The sequence below is a fragment of the Olea europaea genome, chromosome 18, assembly GCF_002742605.1.
Source record: "Olea europaea var. sylvestris chromosome 18, O_europaea_v1, whole genome shotgun sequence".
In the NCBI taxonomy this organism is placed as follows: Eukaryota; Viridiplantae; Streptophyta; class Magnoliopsida; order Lamiales; family Oleaceae; genus Olea; species Olea europaea.
In genome coordinates this window covers 23,991,389-23,999,858 of record NC_036254.1, presented here as the reverse complement: position 1 = coordinate 23,999,858, position 8,470 = coordinate 23,991,389, and the positions used below count along the sequence as shown (strand labels likewise).

At 35.3% G+C, this 8,470-nt stretch overlaps 2 protein-coding genes across 5 annotated transcripts; one reads left to right on the top strand and one right to left on the bottom strand.

Moving 5' to 3' along the window:
• The first annotated feature begins 2,897 nt into the window (after positions 1 to 2,897).
• Positions 2,898 to 5,841, top strand: LOC111367856 (aspartic proteinase Asp1). Of its 4 annotated transcripts, XM_022988934.1 has the most exons (10): positions 2,898 to 2,940; positions 3,049 to 3,111; positions 3,353 to 3,485; positions 3,738 to 3,855; positions 3,960 to 4,180; positions 4,299 to 4,520; positions 4,672 to 4,810; positions 5,110 to 5,307; positions 5,386 to 5,458; positions 5,554 to 5,841. In XM_022988934.1, exons 3-10 carry the CDS (start codon positions 3,394 to 3,396, stop codon positions 5,661 to 5,663), a joined length of 1,173 nt encoding a protein of 390 aa, XP_022844702.1. In that variant the 5' UTR covers positions 2,898 to 2,940; positions 3,049 to 3,111; positions 3,353 to 3,393; the 3' UTR covers positions 5,664 to 5,841. The 4 variants fall into 4 exon arrangements, with proteins under 4 accessions (XP_022844702.1, XP_022844700.1, XP_022844699.1 ...); XM_022988932.1 differs by having other exon boundaries at positions 2,924 to 2,940; positions 3,049 to 3,485; XM_022988933.1 differs by lacking the exon at positions 2,898 to 2,940 and having other exon boundaries at positions 2,971 to 3,092.
• A 213-nt stretch (positions 5,842 to 6,054) lies between these two features.
• Positions 6,055 to 7,993, bottom strand: LOC111367857 (NAC domain-containing protein 2-like). The gene is made up of 3 exons (XM_022988935.1): positions 7,714 to 7,993; positions 7,341 to 7,615; positions 6,055 to 6,950 (listed from the first exon to the last, which is right to left on the bottom strand). The coding sequence occupies exons 1-3, from the start codon at positions 7,877 to 7,879 to the stop codon at positions 6,507 to 6,509; spliced, it is 885 nt and encodes a 294-aa protein (XP_022844703.1). The 5' UTR covers positions 7,880 to 7,993; the 3' UTR covers positions 6,055 to 6,506.
• Positions 7,994 to 8,470: the final 477 nt, after the last annotated feature.

Here is an 8,470-nt window from a genome sequence, read left to right as displayed (position 1 = left end):
TAATGAGTTCTGATACCATGTTAAAACTTGAGGTTCTATATTAAAAAGTCAATCTTGTTAAGTGTAGTAGCCCAAGACCTTATAAATTGGTCTATATTTTCATCTTTAATCGATGTGAAATTTTATCCATTAACATGCCCCTGCAAGATGGTAACTCATTTGAGCAGACCAAACTTAAAATCCGTATACTCATTTATTGAGTTTTATTCAAATCGAATCGTTCGTTAGAGTTTAATGAGCTCTGACACCATGTTAAGGCTTGAAGTTCTATTTTAAAAGGTCAACCTTATTAAGAGAAATAACCCAAAATCTTATAATTAGCCTATATTTTCATCTTTATTCGATGTGAGATTATATCCCTTAACACTCAAGTCTGTTGCCACTAAACTTGAGTTGGCATTGGTTCTTGTTTATTTCCTTGTTGACTTTTTTAATTCAACAAAAGAGAAAACTTACTGACATCGCCAAAGCCATTTGATGGTTATTGTTTCAATTCTTTGGTTCTTTTCAATTGCGTCGTTGTTCATCTTGAATTGATTTTCCTTTTTGTATTTTCCATTGGATAACCGCTCTTTATTAGAATTAAAATCTAGATTTTAACTTTAAGCCAGAGACAATTATGAGAACTATAACTTTTCAATCACACATTTCATAAACTTTTAGCAAAATCTACAAAAATATGATTTTAATCCCCACCAAAGAGTGGCTAGAAAACCAAATTTAATTTTAACTCTATAAAATAAAGGTTCGTTATTTGAGAAATATATTTTGTAATACTGATTTTTATTTTTTTTTAAGAATGTAAAGGCTAAAAAATAAAGAAAAATTTTGAATTTACGTATAAAATTATTTTATTACAGAAATGTGATTTTAAATGAGTTTGAGAAAATATGAATTTTTGTAGAATAGGCTCTAACCATCACTAAACTCTTTTTTGTCTCACATTCTTTCAAAACTCTTTTTTCTATATGTTCATTTTTAACTAGACATTCATATAATAAAAAATTCTACACATAAAAATAATTTTTTCTCTATTTTTTAACCACACGTACTCTAAAAAGTCACTACTTAAAATAATATTTTTTTTCCAAAAAAAAATGCCCACTAAATGGGGAATTTTATTAATTGGATCTAAGAGCAATTGAATTAAAGATTTTTATTTCTATCTTTTGTCCAGAACCGTTTAATCTGTTGTGGAGATGATAAAATGTGCATGGTCCTCTGGACCCCGAAGCTGCTAAGCCATTAATCATTAAAAATAAATAAATAAATAAATAAATAAATATATATATATATATATATTCATTATTTTTATTTTTAAAAATGGTACATTTCTTTGATTTTAGATTCAGAAAAAACGAATTATTAAAAGGGTTGGAATAGCTTTACTCGGTCTAGATAATTCTTACAAGTTACAAAAGATGGTAACTTGGGAAGAAAATTGTGCTTATATAACGGCTAGTTAATAAGAAGTATAAAAATGCGGTGCTTTAATTAGATATTTTGTTACTACATGTTCAACAAGTTGTGATTGTTGCATTTTTATTCTTCGATTCCACAATTTGACGACTTTCATTTCACATACTTGTGATAATCAATGAATTACAATTTTTCACCAGGGTGGGTCGAAGCGATTGAAGCGAAAAATTGATGTGAATCATTTTATTTCATGTTCTCGTCCGTCGATGATTTGTAACAATTTACCAAAATTCTAAATTATCAAAAAAAAAAAAAAAAAATTGTCTTGTAAAACACAAATCAATCCCATCCCATCCAACCCCTAGCCATACATATTGGGCCGAGTAGTAGGGTCGCACTGGGCTACCATACTTAAACATGTATTTAGACAAAGAGAAAGAGGAAAATACATAAAAAGTTTGGTTTAAATAATAATTAGATTTTTAGTGGATTTTGATAAAAATTGATGAAATATGTGATTGAAAAATCGTAAATCTAATAAAATGTATGGATAAAATTAATTATTAACTTGAACATAAATCTATACGTAACTTTTCAGTTGAACCAAGTAGGGGCCCAACGAGATCTCCTTCACCATTTTATCAAATTGCTGGTTAAGCTCTTTTCAAAAGGCTTAACAAATTACTACAAATTTGAAGTGAAAGTTAATTGTTACTTTTAATTACACGTTTCATGGAAACCCAAATTTTGTATCATACATTCATTCAACTTTTTAACCTCACATTTCATTAGGTTTATGTTTGGCCCCATTTTTCAAAACTTATTTTCAATCACACATTTTCCCATAAAATAATTTTAAACGTAAACTCAAAACTTTTCCATATTTTTTAATCATACATTCTTCAACAAAATACTATTCCAAAATGACCGTGCCACATGTACATAAAAATTGACCAATTTGAGTTGACAAATTTTGGTGCATTGATCTTGACAATATTTTTTTCAATCAACTATCCGATTTTGACACACAGGAAGGTGTCAATCAAAGTGTACATTTTTGGTACATTTATTAAACCCCGTTGATTTTGTGTTCTGGCTCCGTCATTGCTTGCCCGATGGAATTTCCTGAAATTTTCGTCCGTAAACTTCCTATTGTTTTGTTGTGCATTCTAGTCCGTCCATGCGGGAAAATTCGGAAGGCTGCGGGGTGGTGTAATCTATAGTTTTATCAAATTTTAATAAAATTTTCCTTGTTTTAGCTTCAATTTTTTTATCAGAATGCATTTTGGAATGGATTAAATTACTTATACACGCAAAGCGTACACCTTGATTGATACTCCTTATGTGTAAACAATCTGACAATTGTCAAAATCAATGTGCCAAAATCTACCAACTCACATGAGTGTAAACCATTGTGTCAACTTTTATATACACGTAATATGGTCCGAAATTTCTCTTCCACGTTTTAGTAGGGCAACGGAATCCACTGCCCCCACCTACCTTCTCCGCCATTGCCGACAAGTATTTCAATTATTAATTATATCTTGAGTCTCAGCAGCAACCCCTTTTTTAATTGTATACCTTTCTGCAAGTATTCTTCTAATGGTGATTCTTTTACTCTTAATGTAGTAGACTTCCCATGGCCGGGGAGGGATGGAATACAATGTGATAAGGTATCAACAAACAAGAAAAGTAAGGAACATGTGTGAATCAAAAGCAATCTTAATTCTCAAGAAAAATACCCTCAAAAGAATCCAGTTGACTTCAACCCAAAAATAGCAAACGTTCATGTCCACAACATGGGATTTGTCTATAAAGACAAGCCTTATGTTTTTTGCAGGAACTAACAATTTTTTATGGTCGGAAAGAGAAAAAGTTATGGGGAAAGGGATGCAGATTGTGATTATGATTTTTATTGTACTGGCTGTATCAGGTGCCAATTCTATTGATCAGCAGCAAAAATGGAAGAAATGGATGTCCAAGGGAGCTTCTTCTTATTCATCAGGAGCCAGTAGAATTGGGGCATCTGTCATATTCCCACTATATGGCAATGTTTATCCCAATGGGTATGTAAATTTTACTCTTATTTAATCAGCAATTTCTTGTGTATTTTCAACTATTCCTACTTGATGTGCATAAATGGATGGACGGAATGAAGTTCCAATATTTATATGAAGTCTTTTCTGGGAATTTAATCGACTGAAGTATTCATTTTCAACTATTCCTACTTGATGTGCATAAATGGATGGACGGAATGAAGTTCCAAGATTTATATGAAGTCTTTTCTGGGAATTTAATCGACTGAAGTATTCTTCCAGGTTTTATTTTGTCCAAGTTTTTGTAGGATTTCCGCCTAGGCCATACTTTCTTGATCCCGATACAGGCAGCGATCTAACCTGGCTTCAATGTGATGCGCCTTGTGTCCGTTGCACTCAAGTAAACATCCTTTTTTTTTTTTTTTTTTTTTTACAGCATTTTGTGTTATGCAGCATCATGGCTGAGTACAAATACCTCATCCTAATATTTCAATTTTTGTGTAGGGGTTTCACCCACTTTATCGGCCCACCAATGACCTTGTAGTCTGTAGAGATCCCCTTTGTGCATCTTTGCACTCAAGTGATTATAGATGTGACAACCCAAAACAATGTGATTATGAGGTCGAGTATGCAGACGGAGGTTCCTCCCTTGGTGTACTCGTCAATGATTTGTTCACAGTCAATCTTACCAGTGGAGTTCGAATTAGTCCTCGTCTGACTCTCGGGTTGGTAGCCTTTCTCCACATGATACTGTATCGATTTTTGCAGTATTGTCTAGGTGACTGATTTGCAAACTCTAGATATGATTTAAAAGATCCAGATTAATGTGTGGCCCTTTTGCAGTTGTGGATATGATCAGCTACCTGGTATATCTGATCATCCCGTAGATGGAGTCTTTGGTCTCGGGAAAGGAAAATCGAGCATTGTTTCACAACTTCATGATCAGGGGGTTGTCAAAAATGTTGTCGGGCACTGTTTAAGTGGACAAGGAGGGTACCTTTTCCTTGGAGAAGATGTTTATGATTCGTCAAGCATAACTTGGACACCAATGTCGCGTGATTACACGTAATCTTCTTTCCCTTTTCATCCCTCGGATCCCCCCCATCAACCCGTACCCAAATACACTGATATGCTCACAGCATTTTGTTATCCTCTGGTACATTTGGAAATAATTTTCTACTTCTAATAGAGTATCTCAATTGATAATTGTTGACAGCAAGCACTACTCAGCTGGAAATGCAGAATTTGTATTCGGGGGGAAAAGTACTGGGCTTAAGAATCTTAACGTGATCTTCGACAGTGGGAGCTCTTACACATACTTTAATTCTCAGGTTTACCATGCTCTGATTTCTATGGTGAGTTGCATTTTCTTTCTGACCACTCATAAAGTTTCCCTTCCCTTTGCAAGATCACAATCCCAACGTCGTCCCCATACACTCTTGACGATCAAGAAGTATTGGTTGTGTCGGATTTTTGCCCTTATTACATATATTCCCTCCATCCCGGAGCCTTAACCTCAATTAACTTGAAAATATACGTATTTATTTCCTTAAGTAGTTCCTTTGAATTCGACTATACCTTTTTTAAGCATATTTCCTAGTTACGTATCCTACTTTTTTAAACATTATATTTGCCATGCGAGACAATTTTGTAGATAAAGAAAGGATTAAGTGGGAAGCTGAGAGAAGCAACTGATGACCGTACTCTTCCGTTCTGCTGGAAAGGCAAGAAACCTTTCAAAAGTAAACGCGACGTAAAGAAATACTTCAAGCCTCTAGCGTTGAGATTTCCCAATGGTGGGAAAAGCAAACCCCAGCTCGAAATTTCCCCTGAAGCGTATCTCATAATATCAGTAAGAGCTTGAACATAATTTTTATTGCTTTTTCAGCATGAAAATTTCTGTGTGTTCACTGGTAATTGCCTTGTGCAGTCAAAAGGCAATGCTTGTTTGGGAATCTTGAATGGCACTGACATAGGACTGAATGATTTCAACATGATTGGGGGTAAGATATAGTTCATGTTTCTGGAACCTTAACGACTTTACTTATATAAGTAAATAAGTAGAACTTACAGAACAAAATTCCCTCTTCTGGTGCAGATATTTCAATGCAAGATAAAATGTTGATTTATGACAATGAGAAGCAAGCAATAGGTTGGACTGCAGCAAATTGTGATCAGCCCCCAAGATCGAATCGTGCAATCTTGTAATCAGTAGGATTGGATTCTCTTTTCTTTTCCCTGTTGTTTCATTTATATATACATACAATATATGTAATTCTATTATATAATGTAATATAGAATAGTAATCACTGGAGGGAAGAGGAAGGAATGATGTACAGTACATTCTACAATATTAATGATGATGTTATTCATCTAATTCTGCTTATATCACCACCTTCCAAACAACACTTGATGCTGGAACCATCTTTATATCACTTGCTTTTCATAATTCAGTCCACCATTAATAGTTGAAGTCGAGTTACAAATCAGTAGGAGATAACTTTTCAGGATCCTTCAATGATCACTTTCATTCTCTCTTATGCTTACACGATTATATCGAGGATGTCAATGTCGTATATTGCCTTAATAATTGTGAAAATAGTGACAAATCTTGATCTTGGACTAATATAAAATCTTGGCATAACTACAAAGAAGTTTGATATAACAAATCATATTCTCTTGTTCCACATAAGAATACTGTATTTTAATCATGCAAGACAAAGAACAAAAAAATCGAGTACTGCATTCTAAACATGCCAGAATAACCTACCCTACTATCGTTGATGCATAGCCGCCTATAGATCATGATCAAGTTGCCATCATCAAACGGATTGAACCTCTGGTTTCCTCCTTTGACTCTGACCATCTTTATCAAGCACATCAAATTTGACTAGCTGATTTTCTTCCTCCTTTGTATTAACTAACATCCACGTGCACAGCATCCAAGATTTTCCAGTCCTTACTTTGGGGTGGTGGCGGGGTGGGGGAATGGATTTGGATTTACATGGTTACCTAAAGCTAATAATCTACTATAATGTTGACCAAATGAAACTAAAATGGCTTCTGCATATACATGGACATATCTTGAAACAGACAGAGCTGATCAATAAACTGCAGTTGGGTGCTGAAAGGTTCATCTTGAAAGCCATCCAAGTAATTGAGCTGATTATCAAGGGATTGTTCAAACTCACTCCATTTAGGTGCTGCACTTTCGACCTCGGGCGATAACACGTGCTCGGAGCTACTTGAATCAGTATGCAATTTCGGAACTGATTCAGACGAGTCGAAATGCATATAGTCATTCAGCATCTGCGGCGCCATGGGCTGCGGTAGCTGAACCTGTTGAGCTGATTCCTCTACATTATATCGCAAGGAGTCCACGTTCGGTTTCTGTTCTTCGCTGTCTGAAAATTCCACCGCCTTCTGATCCACATTGTAATGCTTCTCGAGAGTGCCTTTCTTGTTGTATATTCGACACAACACCCAATCATCAAGCTGCAATAGCCCAAAATCAAACCATTAATTCCATGGACGATGTTACATCCAAGGGATTCACATAATATTTTCAGAAGAATTCGACAATTAAAGTATATTTGCTTCAAAAACTTCCATCAAAGAGAAGAAAATCAAACGCTTGCACAAAACTCAAGTAGAATCAAGAAAATAGCTTTGGGGGTGGATTTTGTAATCTACACGGTGCTGAACTAGGAAAAGCAAACACAAAAAGGCAAAAGCGTTTAATGATACTAGATCACATGAGTGATTAAGATTTTATAATCAATAAATAATTTAATTCTTGAAAACGAAATTAGAACAAGATCATAAACAAGTGTATTGTCTATCTTAATCGTAAATTAGTGAAGGAAATGATGATAGAGTAAGTACCCTTAAATTGTTTCTCTTGCCAGCAGACCGGTCCACATTAGCTAGGCGATACTCATGCATAATCCAATTAGTTTTGACTCCCGTTGGAGCTTTACCGGCATAGAACACCAGAGCCTTCTTTATTCCCAAAGTTTTCGGCTTCCCCACCGGCTTATCGGCTCCGGTGGCTTTCCAGTACCCAGTTCCTGCTGCCCGGTTAGGCCTGGATCCATTCGGGTACTTCCTGTCTCTTGGAGAAAAGAAGTACCACTCTTTTTCACCATACAGAGCCATAGCTGTAACAATCAAACAATATTCAATAAACCATTGTGCTCAATCGGGCTATAAGAAATGAGAAAAATTACAAGTGACCCACAAAAACCATCAAACATACCAGGAAGATCCCATGGATCAAACTTATAAAGATCAATCTCGGCTATAATAGGAGCAGTAATCGGCTGGCCGGCGCATTTCCGGCAGAGATAATGAACCACAAGCTCATCGTCGGTCGGATGGAACCTGAACCCAGCCGGCAAATTCAACTGCTGATCACTCTTCATTCACTAAATTCTTCTCTTGAAAGACTTTATCAAAAACAAATACTTGAATCTCTTCAGATCCAAATCAAAAATGGCTGCTCTGTTTTGAATTTAAACAAAGAAAATGGCACCGCAGAGTTGTTTATATACATGGGAGTTCCCTATTCGCACATGGGACATTGAATCAGTTTTCGACAGAACAGTAAAAGCTGCGTTTACCAGTGGGGGAGGGTTGAATGGGTGGTCGCAGGTTTGACTTATTTGGTCTAATCATTGGAAGCCACGTACGAGTACAGTCCCCACGAGTGACTGATTCTGTCACTGCTTTCGTCATTTACATTAGAACCTTGTGAAAGTCGGCTCAATTGATAGACTCTGTGAATATTCCATTTGGCGTCTCGAGGATTGTATTAGAGTAAATAAATGGTCTACACACTTCCTTGAAAAGCCAACTTTTCATTCACCCTTGGCAATTTGCATGCCATAACTTCAATAAAGGACACGAAAAAAAAATGGAGATTATTTCGAAAAGTTTTATTTTTTTTCATTGAGATTTATTGTTCAATTTTTCGTTCACTCGATTAATTAAAGATAATTTATTTTAAATTAACA

Bases quoted from the DNA above. Each gene is read 5' to 3' on its own strand.
- LOC111367856 (XM_022988932.1), top strand. From the start codon at position 3,208: ATGTCCACAACATGGGATTTGTCTATAAAGACAAGCCTTATGTTTTTT. The intron at 3,856-3,959 runs GTAAACATCCTT...ATTTTTGTGTAG, and splicing joins CTTGTGTCCGTTGCACTCAA to GGGTTTCACCCACTTTATCG. The intron at 4,811-5,109 runs GTGAGTTGCATT...ACAATTTTGTAG, and splicing joins ACCATGCTCTGATTTCTATG to ATAAAGAAAGGATTAAGTGG.
- LOC111367857 (XM_022988935.1), bottom strand. From the start codon at position 7,879: ATGAAGAGTGATCAGCAGTTGAATTTGCCGGCTGGGTTCAGGTTCCAT. The intron at 7,616-7,713 runs GTATGTTTGATG...TGATTGTTACAG, and splicing joins TGATCCATGGGATCTTCCTG to CTATGGCTCTGTATGGTGAA. The intron at 6,951-7,340 runs GTACTTACTCTA...GGGCTATTGCAG, and splicing joins GCAAGAGAAACAATTTAAGG to CTTGATGATTGGGTGTTGTG.